Source organism: Phalacrocorax aristotelis, chromosome 7, assembly GCF_949628215.1.
Source record: "Phalacrocorax aristotelis chromosome 7, bGulAri2.1, whole genome shotgun sequence".
In the NCBI taxonomy this organism is placed as follows: domain Eukaryota; kingdom Metazoa; phylum Chordata; class Aves; order Suliformes; family Phalacrocoracidae; genus Phalacrocorax; species Phalacrocorax aristotelis.
In genome coordinates, this window is record NC_134282.1 from 8,786,831 (window position 1) to 8,804,761 (window position 17,931).

A 17,931-nucleotide genomic window follows, 5' to 3' on the forward strand; every position below is an offset into this window, starting at 1 on the left:
ATATTTTTCATTGAAAAACCTCTCCCTTTAACCCCTTCCCACATTACTCTGAATTTGGCCCTGCCAGTTCCATCCTTTATCAGGACTATTGAGCTTCACACAGTTCCCAGCTCGCAGGGGTGATATTACTTTCCTTCCCCGTTCCTCTGCATGCAGGTGTCCATCGCCCCCCTTCCCCATCCCCATGTGCCCTTGCTGGGTGCTGCTTCCTTCAGACGCTGCCCCAGACACTGGTGCCCCTGATTCCTGTGGCTTTCTGCGCCCTGGGCTGGGTGATTGCATGTGTCCCACTGCAGCTACTCTTTACAAAGCTTTGCTTGTATTACCTGTAGTCCTGCTAGTTTGCTCTGGCTGTGCTAGTGCTACCCCTGGTCCTGGGCTCCCATGCCATGAAGCCCCCAGCAGAATCCCCCCTTTGCAAACAAGCTCTAAACACAGCGCTTAATATGCTTTTTTATGGGGGGAAAAAAAAAAGGTTCCTCTTGTGTCTTGTGTTGTACTGAGAGTTCAAGCCTGCTGTGCATCAGGACGGTGTTTAATGTCAGATAATTTATGTTTTTCTTTTGTTTGAAATCCTACAGCTTTGAAGTACTGGATATATAACTATTATTAAATTAAATACAGGCTACTAAATCCATCCCTGGGATAATGTTATTTAAGCCTGTGAAATTGTACAAGGGATAAATTTGACATAAATTATATGAATAATGTGTTAATAATGAGTGAAATGAAAGGTTGGTGATAAAAATGTAGTTTTTCAGCAGATGTCATAGATTTACAGACAGATGAATAATATATGGTTTCTGAAGATTTCAATACTGATTACTGTATTTTTATTCCTTTTTTGTTAGTTGCTCCATATTCTGTTTGACATTGTATTCTGCAAAATGAAAAGTAAGAAGAGAGACTTTTTCCTCTCAGGTCTCCCGAACAGATCCTCAACTTCATGACCGTGCTTTCTATTTAATTTTTAAAATATTAGTGAATAGTTATATCATGCTTCGAAACCCTTGGATGGAAGTTATGATATGGCAAATTATTAGCATAGGGCAGTAGGAAGAGAAGCGTATGTCAGTGGAGATCTGAGAAATTGTCTTACAATTAAGCAAGGGGTGATGTTAGAGAGGTTATTTGATAGACAGGAAGCTTTGTTTCACAGATTCATTCATTAAAATAATCCTTTAATACTATATGATGTATGGTTTAATTTTCCTCATCAGGTGGTAGCACCGGCAAGCAAAGGGCTACCTGGCACGTCCCTTTCTAACCCTTTCCCTAGAGTTGCTCATCTCGTGCCAGGTGGCTGTCTGGCGCTGACTGATTCTCCTTTTTAATTTGGACAAAATGATCTGGCTGTTTCTGACAGCTTATCTGGAAAAAATGCATTGCCTCAGCCATGATAAAAATTCCTGGTTGCGTCTTACTGAAGTGTGCCTGTGTCAGTTGGATGCCAGACAGTGGGATTATGACCGCTGGGTTTCTGCTTAGAAAGAAAAGAAGGAATATCCATCCAGGAAACCTACATTAAAAGGACATTGTTCATATTGCGAAATCAAATGCTCGAAATATGGAAAATCAGATTTTCTTGTAAATTCTTAACTTGGCTCCTGCATGGAAATGCATTTTTTAATTACAAGATCATGTAGCAGATATAGTAGAGGCAGAAATGCTAAGCTCTCTCAGCTGCAGTAGTGTTCTTGTAACATTCACTTTGTGCGCAGTTTATACAATGAAGTACTTAACACTGTTGAAATACTAGAGCAATTCAAGGCAGCATTAGGTTGTACCTTTGCTGTCCTTTGAAATAGGGAGCTTCGGAGGTGATAGCACCAAACCCAACACAGGTTTTATCTTCTCTTGTGAATGTTCAGGGGTCAAAAATTCCAGTACTCTGCCAGCAAAATCTGTGTTGAACATGCTCTGCGGAGTTTTTTCTCTTGTGTTTCATCCCGTCTGTTCAGTGCAGTCGCAAACATTGCACTGTTACCCTTCCCCGCACAAGGACCAAGAGCTGCAGTCAGGTCCAAATAAACATGTACAAACCTGCAGTGGTGCTAAGCATCTCTTCACATTAACTGGTAAATGACATGTCTTTTCCAAAAAGATGCATGTCACAGAGATCTACACCTGGTTCACAGAGGCCAGTACTGCTAACATTTTGATAAACTAGCATTTCAATACAAAAATGACATGCAACTTGCTATGTGTAGTGGTAACTGATAGATGATCTTTGGTGAGACACAGACCTTAAAGCCATGTAACGTACAATTAAAAAAAGCCTCAAAGGAAATTAAATATTTAAGTATTTATCTAATTGTGTGTGTATTGATCTGTCATAACTCCTTAAAAAGAAATTAACTAATCCCTGGTTATTTGCACAACTGTCCCAGTGTAAGAACAAGATGCTCTTTGTTAATGGCCAAGTATAAAATATTTGAAATTCTGTTTTCATTGTTTTCTTCAGAGCTTGTTTGCAGAACCTTTGTCCATACAGAGTAACCCTGTGCAAGTCCTTAAGGCCCTGTGGGAGAAGACGCAGCTCAAGGGGATGCACAGTTTTGAAACTGCCATGATCCAGTCTACATTTCCACACCAAAAGGTAAGCTTTTTTTTTTTTCTCAGAACAAAAAATAGAACTTTGCCCTGACTTTTAGAACAGCTGTACAAAGTCCTTTACAATAGCTACAGCAAGTCTTTGCTGTGCTCAAAACACAGAAAACAACACCCCTTTCCCTGCCCCTTCCCCTTTTTTGCCTTAACTCTGTCATCTTCTGAGCATTTGCACTTCCTGCCATGCCAAGTCCTCTTCTCCTGGATGGCCATACAGTGATCCACTGTGCGTTCCTCTGACCTCCCTTTTATATGAAGCACTTAGCTTGTGGGGATGTTGAAAATGTTTACCAGCTATTATATTTTCAACCTCTCTGAGGGTCCACAGTATTGTTTAGTACTTTGTGCTTTGAAAGGTCTCCAGGCTTGTTCACCACCCCCTCCTGCCTGCTTCATGTGGATTGATTGTTCCTGATGTGATGAAAATTAGTGGTGCTACATATGGATTTTTTCCCCCTTGCAGTTTCAAACTCTAGATTCAGATTAGCTGCCACTATGGAGTGTTTGGCAGCCACTTGGAAGTTCACCTAGTTAAACACAAACTTGGATTATATGGAAATGATCGTTTGCACATGCACCATTAGTTACCCCCCTCAGTCTAAAAGGTTATTCTTTCAAAGCTCTTTACTGTCTCCAGGATTTCGGTGAATGCTATTTCAAAGCTATTAATCAGGCTTCTTGGAAAAGGATGCTGTAGGATTGTAAAACAAATATCTGTTTATTCCTGAACATCTCCATCCAGCTCAATTGGATAAAATTAATTGTCAAACATGATTTTAAAATACTCTGTCTCACAATATTGTGTGCATGAAAATGTCTGACTAAATAAGATTAATTTACTAAGGTTATGGCTGATTTAAAAACAGGAGTTTTGTTAGGAACACCTTCTGAACCCCCAAGATAATGTTGCATTGAAGTAGGAACTCCTGCTGTGGCTTGTAAGAGGAGTAGGGGATCCCCATGTCTGAGACCCAGCTTATGGGCCAGTTTTACTTAGACATAGTGGAGCTCGCACTAAGTATTTTAGCTGCTGTTGAAATCCTAGCCTAACTCATCCCAAGGCATTAGAATTGCTTTTTTGTTTAAAACTGGCTTAACTTGAGTCTGTGCCAAGATCTACTAGTCAAAAGTCAGAGTTGATAGAGTATAAATGAGTTTGGGGTGAATAAAGACCTTAGGGAAGAGCATGCCTTCATGGGTAGGATTAGATGTAGTGCATCATGCACACAAAGTCTACAAAACACGCCCAGCACCCTAGAAATGTGATTAGCCTCCAGTGCATTGGTTGCATAATCCTACTACTGCTCAGATGATAGCATTTGGCCTATTTTGGGGACTGTCATCACTCCGTGACAGTAAGAGTATCTGAGTTCCCAAAATAGCAGAGCTGGAAAATGAGATACTGATCACTGATTTAATGAATTAAGCAGTGAATTCAAGTTTGGAAACTCCAGAAGCTGCAGATGCCTAACAGCTTTCGGAGGCTGAAGACAGTCAGGCAGATGTAATGCATCTGAAATGGTAAAAGACTCTAATATTCAGCCTTGGTCTCCGCAGTATGCTGCTGGATTTACTTTCTCAGGTTCGGTTTTGCTTATTAATACAGAACATGAGTTTGTTTCTAGTGCAATTTCCATTCAGTTTACTGAGAAAAGTCCCACTGAGTTTTCTGGGAGTGAGACCTAGGCCTGCCATAAAGAAGGTTTCCTTTAGCTTTTACATTCCCAGAAGATCTAGGCAGAGCATTCCTGGCATGACCTAGTCCTTACTTTGCTTGACAGACTAAGTTTCTGCAGTAATCTGAAGTTTTCATTTCAGAAGTTCTTCCCATTGCTAATAGAACCTCAAATACTGTGAATGATTTGGCAAGACTATTGTAGTTATTAATATTATTCCTCTGCCAGTAGTTCAGGAAGCAAAAGTATGGGTGTGTGGTTGTTTCAACATGTGTAGCACCTTTAATTTAAAATATTTTGAAATCTGTTGATATAAATGTGGTGTCAGCATCCTGTATAATATTTTATATTAAGTTTTATGCGTCATGTGACAGCAGAGTCTGAATGCTTTATCAGAACCAAGGAATTTCTGTGCTGTGAGCATGAGGGGAAGATCCGACCCCCGGCATCCAACAGGAACCACAGTGGAATCAGTGCTGCAACACTGCTCTGCAATTGCTCCGCTTTTGCCTTGTGACCCTGTGGCTAATCCAGAGTAAATTAATTTATACTTTTTTTCAGTGTGTATTCTAAAACATTTTGCAAACATGGAGAAAAACCTGTTACATCAGTGATTTGTTCCAGAGTAAACTCTGAGAAATAGTTTCGGATTTACATCACTGCAGCGATTTCTGAATTCGGCCCAGGATACGTGTGCAAGGAATCACAGCGAATACCTGGCTTACAGAAAGCATGTTGTGTTTCACAGGGCAGCCTGTTCATGCCACAAAAAATATTTATACAACACGGTTTAGTACGTGCCAGAAGTAAAGTATTTCCAGATGTACATCCTTACAGATTTCCGTTCGGTTGCTTCATACTTCTTTATCAAAGTACACACAGGCTACATTACAAAAACTAAGCCGGTTTTGAGCTGTTGCTGAATTCTTTGTGTTGACTCATGCTGTGTCAGAAGAGTGAGATGGTGACTACTTTATGAGCCCCATGTGATGCCTTAAGAGAGTCTTTTGTTGAGCAGCATTGCAAGAGAATAATTAACATTTTTAGGCCGTTGTTAGTTCTGTTCTTCCCTTTCCTTTGCTTGCTATCTCAGTTTACGCAGCAGAAAGAAGTGCCACGTTTTCACAATGGATTCACTGAAATTTTCAAGATGATGGAGCATGGGGATGAGATAAATCTCTCCTCTCCAATTAAGCTTTTTCCCTGTGCTTCCTTTCCTGAAATAAGTGGCTTATTGCAGATTATTTCAAGCATATTAGAGTACAGACTGGAAAAGAAAAATTGCTGCCTTGGTATTTCAGTTATATTTGTTCTCTTTTAGTCTAGAGTTGGCTCATTGCAGCCACTAAAAGATTTGTCACAGCATGGAGAAGCTCCTAGGCTTTTTGTTCAGTGTAATCCGTGTGCCCTTATAATGTCCTGCACAGATGCACCAAGAGCAGTACCATTGTTATTTTGCCCATCTTGTGTCCTCCTAGATGCCACAGCAGGAGGAGGATCAGGGCACGTTGGGGCAGGGTGCATTGCTGGCCATGCTCTGCTCTGCCTTCCCCTGCTCGCAGGGACATCTGCCCCTCCATTGGGAGCCCACAGCAGAGAGGAGACCCTGGGGGGCTGGTGTGGTCTGTCCCTCCCGAGGAGTCGGCTCTCCTGCCCAGAAAGGCATCTGCTCGGGATACCGACGCCATGCATGAGGTATCTGAAGGGAGGCAGTGAGCCTCAGACTGTCAGATCCACTACCCACAGACCAGCGGGAGAAATACAGAAAGAAGCTGCACAGTGCTTCTGCTACACAGCCAGCAGCCAGCTAAATTCCTCATATGTATAGAATTCCACTTTTGAGGAAAATAAGAACTTCAGCAATGTATAAAGAGCAGTTACAGAGCAAAATAACCAAGTTTTACCCATGATCTCCAGTATAAGCCAGTTTGAGCGTGCTGGCGCAGGGCAGCCCAGCAGCCAACCGCACAGAGGTACGGGTGCAGCCCTGACCCTGGCGAACGGGCGCACAATGCATAAGGAATTGCACAGCTGAGCATTATGAGGGAGCCCACCAAGTCAGCCAGGGAGTGCAGGTGACCTCTCTGCTGCAGCCTGGCCGCTCATCTCCCATGCGAGGACAGAGAGAAGAGATAGTCTGTGGGGCTGCTGCCCTGCGGCACCCTCTTGCAAACAGCCAACGTGTATCCGGGACCTTTGTCGTGTTCTCATGTGCATGTGTGTTCCCATGAATGTTCTCTGTATGTTCCTGCTGGAAAGGGAAGAAAACCTCTGTCATCTGGAGCTTCTCAGGGATGAGTCGTGCTCCCCGTTCTACCTTGCCATTCTTCTTTCAGATGGCCTAAAATCCATGAGGAGATGGTCTCTGGCATGCAGAGCGTGGGGCACCTGAGAGCCCCCGTTAAGTTGAAACTTGATGTTTGGCTCAGCTGAGTTTGTTATCCGGGGTGGTGGCTGGAGGTCTGAAGTAGTCTTGGGCATTTCAGTTCTTGTGAAAACATCTATTTCCTGGCCATTTCCCAGGTTGAAAGAGGCTGGGGAGGAGAGATGCCGTGCTGCTGGGTTACCCTGAGCCAGCCGGCCTCCTGCTTCCTCTCCTGCGCTAAAGCTCATCTGAAAAGGCCCAAATCGAACAACTCTGTCCTTTGCACAGCCTTGTTCAGTGCGTTGAACTAATGTCCCTGGCAAGGGATGGTATTTCCCCCACTGACTGCGTAAATCCTTGTTTTCTTTGGGCTGCTGCATGCAGTGTTGCAGATCTGTGAAGACCCCACGCAAATAAATAGGAGTGTTTTCTGAGCAGTCCTGGTAATTCCCTTTTTGTTTGCAGTGAGTAACTTGGTTGCTGTTATTTAACACCAACGTTAACAGATCACAATCTGCTTTAAAATTAAATAACAGGGTTTAAAATACACTGAATTATACAGTGTTATTAATTGCCTCAAAAACAGTAGCCTCTGGCTTTTCTCCTACTCGAAGCTGTAAGTATACTTTCTGTAGGTTTCTTTGATCAAGTCAGACATTCAGTTTACTTTGCAGATGCATAATCTTTACTTCCCTGGCTTGTCATTGGGAGAATAACATCACATTTATGTGGGTGTGTTTTGTGTGAGACAAATCAGCCCTGTTCTTCCTGGGTTTTTGGACATGTTCATATTAACGTTCATATTAAACATTTGTGTTAGTGCTTCTCACAGGTGGCTGGGTTCAGAGCCTCTATTCTTTCTTATAAAAAAAAAAGAAGATAAAATAAAAATAAAGTGGTCCCCAGCCACTAACTCTTGCTCAGATGGGGGATCCAGGTTGGACAGGAGGAAGTCCCCAGCACTGTAGTATGTTCACAGAGACCACTACCTTGCGTACCATTGAAAAAAGTCCTGAGAGAAGGTTGGAGGTAATCAAGGTGGTTCTGCTGGTGGGAAACGTGCTGGGCAGGACTGCTGAGTGCACTGCTGGCAGCAGTGCTGAAGAGGCAGAAAATCCCCCAGATCAGTCCTCTGTCTCCTACAGACTTGATTTTTATATATCTATATATATATTTATATATATATAAGCCAATGATAGAGAGAAATGCCCTGCTTAGCCCATTTGCCCTGGCAGGTTGTTTGCCCACAGGAGGCACACAGAAGAGGATGCTCATTGGCACCTGCTGTGCATCCCTCTGTGATTTCGGGTTATGAGCTGTTAACTGTGCAGCGGCTCACCTCGTGAGTGAGTTTGGTTTTTCTTATTATTGGCCTAGGACCTGGACCACGTGCAGATGCACCTGGAAGAAGTGAGGTTCTTTGATTTATTTGGCTACAGTGAGGAAGCAGGAACTTGGCAGTGCTTCATGTGCAATAACCCTGAAAAGGCAACAGGTAAGTGCTCTGCCTTTGTCACTGGTGGGCTGTGCATGGTGGTGGAGCTGTGGTGGGTGGAGGATGGAGCAAAGCTTGCAGATAACACTGTGTCTCTGGTGACGGTGGTAGATGTTGGGGGAAAAGGAAAGCAAACTTTCCAGCATAGCACAGGCAGTATCTATTTTAGTTCCACGTACTTCTCCATTAAACTCCTCTCGTCTCAGCACCTCTGGTGAGAAATAGTGTTAAGCACGAACTTTATTTGGTATAGAGGGATATGATCCAAAATTAATGTAGACTCCTTAATCTGCATGACTACTATCCCCTGGGGAGTGGGAGGGATCTGCACCCATCTTTCAGTGCCTAGATAAAGGAGCTGCATCTTCTGGATGATGTCCCAGGTCCTCTGTAGAATGTGCAGGCACCACATATTGGGGACATTGGCCTAGATACTACACCTGATTCATGTCATCTTCATTCTCAGAATTATTTGCTTTAATATAATTGAATCCATAGTACGCATCTTCTTAGGAACAGGCAGTGCTTAAGAAGAGCCATAATACTTCAGCTATATTAGAAAAAAGGGTAAATGGAAAATACACTTTTTCCCAGGTAAAAGATTCTAGTGACCTTTTTGAATGCTCCCAATACCCGTGTGTTTTAGATCAGCATACTGATATTTGGAGGAATGGCCTTTTTCTTAGATGTTTTTTGCCACTCTGTAAAAGCCTGCACAATTCTGGCCAAGAATTTTGAATATTTTGGCCAACCCTTTCAATAATTGGCTGTTTCAGCTATTTATTTTAACAGCTAGCATCTTTTTGTATTTCATCAACCCTGAATTTAGTAAGTCTTACAAGAGTGGCACAGCTTCTGATGCAGGCTGGGCTGCCTGTGCTCATTTCTTGGGTGTTTGACCACCTTACTCCTTCCACAACTTGCCTGGGACTCAACAACCATAAAAGGAATTATTCTTTGATCTGAAATTTCATTTCAGTACTGTGGTCTTGCTGTGGTTTGTCCATCACATCAGTGGTAGATGTATGTCAAGCTACAAGGAAAAGGAGTCTGTCTTGCTTAAAATTTCAAAGCTTAATGAAATAGGTTTGTTTTGAATTTTCAGAGACATTTAAAAGGGGAGTGTTTGTAGCAAGCTGTTGATTATGCTGGTAGGACAGCTGTATTAGAGCCAACGGACCAGATGAAGATGGCAAAGGCAAACCTTGGGGGTGACATGAGACACCATTCTGTTGTTGATGCCATGAGTTTTGCTGATGGCACTAGTCTGGAGACACCAAAGGACAGCTGACGCTCGGCTTCCCTGTTGCTCTCCTGCCAATGTCCCATGGCCTCCAAGGAGAGGTCCAAGAAGGGCTGGAAGCAGGGCACAGTGTGGGGAGGCCCCTGTGGCACAGCCAGTAGTGTGGTGTTGGGACCGGGATCCAGACCCCACTGGTACAACCAGTATAGAGCTGGTGTTTTCAAACGGGTCTGAACTCAAGGCAAACAGCAATAAAACACTGTGACAGCAGGCAGCAATTTCCAGTGAGCTTTTCAGTGCTCTGATTAGTACAAGACCTTACGAAAGTGGGGACGCTCTCTGTACCACTGACAAAGAGGCTCTTGAGTCTGTTTGCAGAGCACTTGAGCTGACATCTTGAGTAGGGTAAACTGTGTATTCTGCCTGACGCTAATGGTCTTCAGGAAGTGGGAGCATAACGCCTGCCGTGGAGTGCCTGCAGTGGGGGTTTGGCGTGCTGCCTCTCACTTATTTGTCGTCATTTCAGGCTGGTGAGAAATCCCATTGCAGTGTTGTAGGTTGTAGATTTGGTGTCGCAATAGCCCACAGAGATGAGGGAGGTCACATCGCTCCCAAGGGTTCACCATTTCCTCTAGCACTGTGAAAAGGCTGCAATGAAATGCATGTGCTGATCCCACTTCCCTGAGTGTGTAAAGGTGTTTCTCCATTTACACACTGGGCTCAACGGAAGGGATTAATGTTTCCAAAGCTCTGCCCTCCAGCCTGAGTGGTTTCCACCAAGCAGTGCAGCACTTCTGTCCTTCCCAAGAAGTGCCAAAATCTGCTCTGCGTGGAGCACTTGGCCAGCTGGGTGAGGGGGGTCTGCCCTCATCAAGCTCGCCCAGTGTATCCGGGTACAAATGAAAGCAGAACATTCATTCCTATATGCTGTTACTTATATAGGCCCTTGTAAATTATACTGCCTCTCCTAGGAGTGGAAAAACAAATTATATTTTTTTAGGTTTACCTTTTTCCTAGCTTGTATATGTATGATATCAACTAAAGCCCAATGGAAAAAAAATGCAATTACAGTACGAAGCTGTTAAGACTTTGCTCTCTTTCTCCAGTATCACAAGTACTCAAGAGCGTGGAGGATGCCTGGACATTTGAAAGAAGGTGTTTTTTCCTCAAGTGCTGAAGGCACCAAGGGTGGTGCCTGGAGTTTGCAGGGTGCAGGGTTATCGCTGCCAACAGGTCTGCCTGCCTCTCACCTGTTTAGAAAGGCTTCCAGCCTGTCCTCCTCCCTACCCAGCCACCAGGCTGCCTCTGCTGCCATAGCCCAGGAAAGGAGGGAGAAGACTTTAATGTCAACACCTACAAAAACACCATTTACCCTTTGTTTTAGAGCCAGGGCTGAGAGTTCAGGAATGCCTTTGAGGATGGTCAGGGATGGGAGGAACTGGGCACAGAATATTTTTGGACTGTAACTGTCGTTTTCATAAGCAATTACTGTCTTTGTCTCGGTTTAAAGAAAATTTTGTAAGAAAGGCACATTGTGAATATCATAATTTTCTTCTCTTCTAAAAGCCTTTAGAAGCTCAAGAAAATATTGTATGGGTCATAAAAAAGCTCAGGTGTAGGAAAGGAACATGGAAGATAGTGCTCAATGGAATAAAAATCTGCAGGTGAATGACAGATTCACCTTGGTACTGGTGATGTAGATCTGGGAAAAATCATAGGACAGCAGGAGACACTGGGTCTTTTTGGGTTTATAAGATCTGTGACAAGAAAGAGGATTCAGAGGTGTCTGTGAATTGGTAAGAAATGTAAAGGCTGTAAGACATCTTTTGTTTTCATTCCACAGTGGGACGGACCTTTTGAAATCTCAGATACTTTTGAAAGACAAGAAAGTAATTTCTCCCCCTCAGCCATCCTGTTTAGCAACCAAATTATTCTTTAGGAAGGAATTCAGAGGCAAATTCTTTTTCTATTATTGTCTTTTGGTTTTTGTTAATGTTGGGTTCTGTTGCATTTTTTGGATGCCATGTTGCAAAATGCCATTTGTCCTCCAGACTTAGGAAAGCATTATGCCTTAAAGCCCCAATCTTGCCTTAGGATGCCAGATCAATGATTTTTTTTTGGGGTGTAACTGCATTTTTGGAGCCGGACTATACTTGGAGGCTGAGTTTGTGAGGAGAGAGGCAGTTATGCTTAATCAATGTGGTGGATGTACTCAAAGTGGCAATTAACCCGGAGAAAGTTTGAATACTTCTCATGCATTCTTCTGACTGCAAAGCATTTCTTACACAACCACGCTTTTCCAGAAGTGCTGTCAAATCATCCCAAACTGTTTCCTTCCTGCCACCCAGGAAGAACATTCCCACAAATCCTACTCATCTGCTCAGATACACATATGCGCCCTGACTGTGTAGCTGGTCTCAGAGCTAGGAAAACCAGGCTACGGTATTTTTTTGTTGTTAAATGACGACCATTCAAGCACAGATAGAAGGCATTGGAAATTTTGGTAAATTCAGTGTGTGCCTCTTGTTAGGAAAAGCTGGCCTTTCAGAGCCTCGTTTCAACATAACCTCCTATATTGACAGTTGGCTTCACAAGCTCTTGCACAAAAAAAATTCAGTAAAACCACTTGATAGCTGGAGAGGGAATTGCAGTACATTCCCTATTCTGGAAGCTTACAAAGAAATTGCAGTAATCCCTGTGGGCTTCAGAAGAGGCATTGTGCCCATGGGCAACGATTCGGGTAAAACTGAGAGGTTTTTTATTAATTCCTCTTTAAAAAAGCAATTCGCTCAGAACAGCCTACACCATATTAACTTCTGAATACATTTATCTTTTGCTAGCAGTGGTGATTATCTAGTGAACCAAAATATCCCAGCTATAAGGCTTGCTTGAATGTTATAAAAAGTGGCATTCGGTAATGTGTCCTTTCCAGGTTTTCAACAAAACCAAATGTGATGATTAACGAGAGAGAGTGAATCCATATTCCCTGAGGTTAATTGCATTTATCTTCATCTGCTTGCCACCCACACATTCCATTCTTTCAAGTTAAGAGCAGTTTATTATCATTGAGATCATTCATGATCAGACTGAATTTTTGTGGATGATTTTGTGTTTCTTCACATGGAAGATTTAATCTTTGGGTTTTGTCTGCCTTGAGTTCATCTTGGAAGAGTTTGGAAGGTTTTTTACTTTATATTCAGTACCCAAACTACTTAAAGCTTGACACATTGTAGTTCTGCGAAGAAAGCAAGTTACAATAAATAGAAAATAATTCCAATGGGCACTTACATCAATGGGTACTATTCAGGGTTAAATTGATTTTTGCAGCTAGTGTTTCTGTATTGAGATGGTTTAAGAAACAATATATTTTATAGTAAATTCTTCATATTGAGTTCAGGTAATATTTTTAGATTTATTGTGTGTTCTGTGTAAAAAAAAAAAAGTCATTACAAATATATAGTAAATATAACCTTTTGAATTCTTCAAATCTTTTTCAAGCCAAGCTACAGATCTCATCATACATGTCAGCATACCACCACACAGAGTGATTTCAAACCCAGAGATGATGCAATCACCTGATTTGACCTCCTATATAACAATAGTCAAAGAATTTAGTCCAATAATGCTTATATCAAAGAAATGTTTTCTCTTTGATCTGTAGTACCTTTGCATATTTTTCTAAAGATGTCTAAACCTGATTTTTAAAAGTCAAGTGGAAGAGAAGCCATGACATGCCTAAGCTGTTGCTCAGGTAATTTGACCACACTGGTAAAATGTGGGTTTATTTCTAGCCTATCTCTAAACATTGCATCACATTATGGCCTTCCCTGCTATGCAGAAAATCTCTATTTGTAGACTTCATCATGCCATGTCTTGATCTTTGCTTGGGCAAATTAAGGAGAATACACTTCATTAGTTTCCCATGATATGACTAATCACATGAAAGATCAGTGTTAAATCATTCTTGTATCACACTTCTGAAGTCTCTTAATTTTTTCTTATTCATGCAAGGTGAAGAAATCAAAACTATAAGCATAATTTACCAATAATTAATATGTGTATAAGTAATGTGCACACCCCAATTGGCAATTGATTGCTTTAAAAAAAATATATCTTCTAATTGTATTAGAAGTGCAGATGCTTCTTTCACATAACCCTGCTCTGCCGTGGAAAGCAGTGGGGGTCACCAGCTACTGAATTTGGATTTGGGAAGATTTCAGACAGAAAAGTAAAGCTCTGCATTCCTGAGGCAGTACGGATTTACTCATGATGCCCCTTGCTAACAGAGCTCCGTGCACGTAGTCCTACTTTGCACATAGCAGGCATTCAATGGCTACGGTGGTGACTGAAGTCCCAATCCTTATTGGGACAGGCTCCAAGACATTTGGGGGCTGAAGCCCCCAATACTGGTGTCTTGCCCTGTGAGAAGGGGCTGAGGGCAAGGGCCAGTGCAGGCAGAGCTCAAGGGGGACTTCATAGTAGTCTGTCCATAACTACAAGGAGGTCACCAAGAAGACAGAGCCATGCTCTTTTCAGTAGGGTGTGGTGGGAGGGCAAGGGACAACAGGCATAAATTGGAACAAGAGGGGTTCAGACTGGCTACAAAGGAAAGCTTTCCCATCATGAGGATGATCAAGCATTGGAACAGCTTGCCTAGAGGTATTGTTGAGATTTTCAAGTCCTGGATGGATAGATTCATGAGCAACCCACCCTGACCCCATAGGTGACCCTGCTTTGAGCAGGAGGTTGGACAAGAGACCCCTTGAGCACCCTTCCAGCTCAATTATTCTGTGATTCTGTGAAGTTAACCGCAATGAAAATAAGCAAAAGGACTTAGAAAAATATTGGAAAAGAGCTTCATTCTTATCTTTCATGAATCTTTTTCTTCTAATCAGACCCTCAGACATACTGGCATCAGATTCATTACAATGACTGTGGAAGCTGACATCAGAATTCCCCATGGGCTTCTTTGTGGATGTACATGAGAAGTGCTGTGTTAGCGTTGCTTCCAGCCACCGGGTGCTTAAAGAGAGATCAGCATTTCTTTAGTAAATCCTGGTTTTGGAAGATTATGGCCATAAAAATCCACTTTAGGCCAAAATTGCGCATTCACTTCCTTTCTCATGTTGCATTCCTGACCACCAACCATCTCAGTATCTTCTGGTCCCTGAACTTTTTGTGCTTTACACCTTCTTATTCTGGGTTAAAGCATGTTCCTACTGAACCGGAATTGGTATCAAAGCCATTCGCATGGGACCAGGAGCCAGGTAGATGCACAAGACCCAACCACTAAGCAATTGTCTTTTCATATCAAGTCCTTCTTTTGCTGTACCTAGATGTTTTTACAGCTGTCATCATGCTCTGAAAGGCACTGTGCACATTATGAATTCTTTATTGTTATCATGTAGGAGTAAAAATTCTTTTCCTGTCCTATCTTTGTCATTTTTTATTAAATTCTCTCCTCTTTCTTTTATGCACGCTCCAGGAAAGCTTGCTACTTGGTGCTGTTCGTTTGAGTTTCTCAGATTCACAGCTTTTTGCTCTCTGTCTCTCATGGGGTAGACTTTGTCATAGTAGTTCTGACACTTCATCTTGAGAGACGATATGGAGCCATGCCCTGTTATTATCACCCACATGCTACTGAGATGGTAATTTCCTGACATCAAACTGCATATTCTCATGGTGAGAAATCCTCCACCAAGAGAGTGCACATGTGAATGGCAAATTATGTGAATGGCAGGGATATTGCCCCGTACATCATTAAGTTAGAAATTTGATGAGGCATTTGCACAATAAGCAAAATATCAGCTTAGATGCTGTTTACAACTAATTATAAAAATTTAAAAATTTTTATCCATTCTCACAAATCTGACAAATTATAATGCTCATTTTATAAATGGGGAATGAAGTCACCCAAATATGAAGTGGCTGGTGGAAGAGCACGAGGACTTGTACTCAGACCTGCTAGACAGCTGCCAGCCCTATGGGACTGTCCTTCTGCTCAGCTCCCAAAGATGACCATTATGGGTATCCCAGCAAATCTCAGCTGAAGAAATGTCAGATAATACCTGATACAGCATTAGAAAGCTGTTTAGAAAGAAAAACAGTCCTTCTGTTCCCAGTACATTTCCCCCATGGAGCTGCTGTTGGCAGGTGGCGTCCCCTCGAACAGGGTATCAGTGCAGCCACAGGCAGAAGTGGCTGCACGGTCCTGCCCAGGTGAAAAAGCCAAGGCTCATCAAGTCCGATGGAACCAGGTTTTTTTGCAGAAACAAATTTATCTGAAAAAACCCAGATTTTTACTTCCTCAAAATGGATTATTTTCTCCAGTACTTTTTTGTTCAGTGGCATTTGATGATATCTTGCGTGCATCTTGTCACCTGTGTGAGCTGGATTTCAGCTGCTTTCTGCTCTGTTTGAACAGGGTTAGTTGTTATTAGGGAGCTTTGCCACACGATATTGTTTTGCTTGTCTAGAAAATGGGGAGTGTGCCTATGCGGGACTTTTTTGCCATTGATTCATCAGCAGTTAATACTACGTGTTCAATACGAGTGTAAATTCAGCATAGACCACATAGAATCATAGAATCATTAAGGTTGGAAAAGACCTCTAAGATCATCAAGTCCAACCGTCAACCCAACACTACCTTGTCTCCTAAACCATGCCCTGAAGTGTCACGTCTACATGTCTTTTAAATACCTCCAGGGATGGGCACGAGGCTCCACATGGCACAAGGCTGCTTCACAAAGGCATCTGCCCTGGACCAGTGCTTGAGAAACCCACACCAGGGAGGCAGAGGGATATATGGAGTTTGGGTGTTCTGCCCTGTTTTGGTTTTCCCTGCCATAGAGCAAGGGGACTCCTTGTGGCCTTTTCCATTCCCCTTTGCACAGCCTGATGAGCAGAGGGTTTAAAAAGCCCCACCCCAGATGCAGTATCCAGACCCAGATGCATCATTCTGAGTGCTGTTGGTTGCACATCCCCAGCAGCGCACCAGGGCACGGAGGCAGGACAGAGGCTGCCAGCAGCCACCCTCAGCAAAGAGCTTTCGCAGAAGCACCGCTTCACTGCACGTCATAGCCAAGGAAGACTTTAAATCCCCTCAGCTTTACATTTTCTTGGTCCCATTTCCAGGATTTTCACATAAATTGAATATTTCTTTGAAGACAGCCCCCACCGCAGCCATGCTTCTCTGAAAGAGAAAAGAGAAAAGATTGTCAGTTGAGAAAATCTCTAAAACAGGTGAAAACATGTACCTGTAGTAGTTTAGAGAACAATATTTAACACAACTGTTTATTGTGTTTTTATTTAGTAAGGAACACACCGTAAAATGTGGCTCCGTCCCGCGGAAGGACATGTTGTGAAATGGGCGCAGCCCCAAACCAGCTTCCCTGTAAATTTGTGCCATTTTGCAGTGACACAAATGATGCAGGGAGAAAGCAAGCCTCTGTTTTACTTTGTCCTGTGTCAGGTTGGGGGTGTGATGCATCAGTGCTAGCATGAAAATATGCAGAGAAGTGCTGCTGCATCGGGCTAGGGATGTGGTGGGCTGCGAGGAGCAGAGCGTGACCTGTTTTTATCATGGAAATCACAGCTGCAGTTCCCCATCGAAGCTGAAACTTAGCCACCCCCCTTTTCATTCAGTCCATCTCCTTCCAAAAACTCCCTATCTACAGAGACAGAAATATTTATAGTCTTTCTTGAGGAAATTGAAATAGTACACACTGAAGACCCCCAAAGCCTGTCCCTCTGCCAATATAAACAATGCTGAGGAAAAAATACATTCTTTATCTCAGTCTGATGCATTGTATTTGCATTGTCTGTTTTTCTTCTACCAGACAGGAGGTAGTGACGAGAGGTATGTGTCCAAAAAGCTATAAAGCCTTTGAAACCCCAGGTGCTACCTTTGGTGGCTGTGCTTGGCCACCCTGCTCACCCCACATCCTCAGCACCACACCGACCTACTGCATTTCAGGCTCTGAAAGGCTCACGCACAGACGATAGCAAACACTTTCAAGCAAAAGCGTTACTGGATAAACTTTCATGCCAAGGTATGCAAGCACGGCCAGCCAGAGGATAACTGACCATCTGACAGATGCTGGGAAGGGCTCCAAATCAAACATCACATCAAAAAACATCTATTGTCTGACTGCTTACGCCTTGGACTGCTCTTCAGTCTATCTGATCCATCACGTCCTGTCTATCAGTGTAAAAATAGAAGAGAAAGAAAAAAGAAACCCAGCTGTGGTATTAGAGAATTTTTATGTTGTTTGCTCCATATGTGAAGGGCAGTGGCTCGAGTTTGTTCTGCGGTTGTGGTTTAAAGCCCATGGTGACCCCCTTGGTGGCCGGGCTTTTCTTGTGCTGGAAAATTCCTTTTTGTGTGCAAGGTTTGGGAATGATCTTCTAGCTCCCAAAACCTCGGGTGCTTCCAGCCGAGGTAAGTGCCAGTGAATATTGATGACAGGTGAGCACCATGCTCACAGGGCTGCTCGTAGAGGTGGCCACAACCTTATGAACACGCTGTGTATGAAAGTGCAAG

General features: G+C 42.9%; 1 protein-coding gene across 2 annotated transcripts in view; it reads left to right on the forward strand.

The window, feature by feature from the left end:
• The window catches only part of VEPH1 (ventricular zone expressed PH domain containing 1), a 98,805-nt gene that overhangs the window by 66,480 nt on the left and 14,394 nt on the right, over window positions 1–17,931 (forward strand). For both annotated transcript variants that reach the window (XM_075098603.1, XM_075098604.1), the window contains exons 12-13: window positions 2,465–2,599; window positions 8,029–8,146. In XM_075098603.1, coding sequence (XP_074954704.1) covers window positions 2,465–2,599; window positions 8,029–8,146 — 253 coding nt within the window. The remainder of the gene's footprint in view (window positions 1–2,464; window positions 2,600–8,028; window positions 8,147–17,931) is intronic.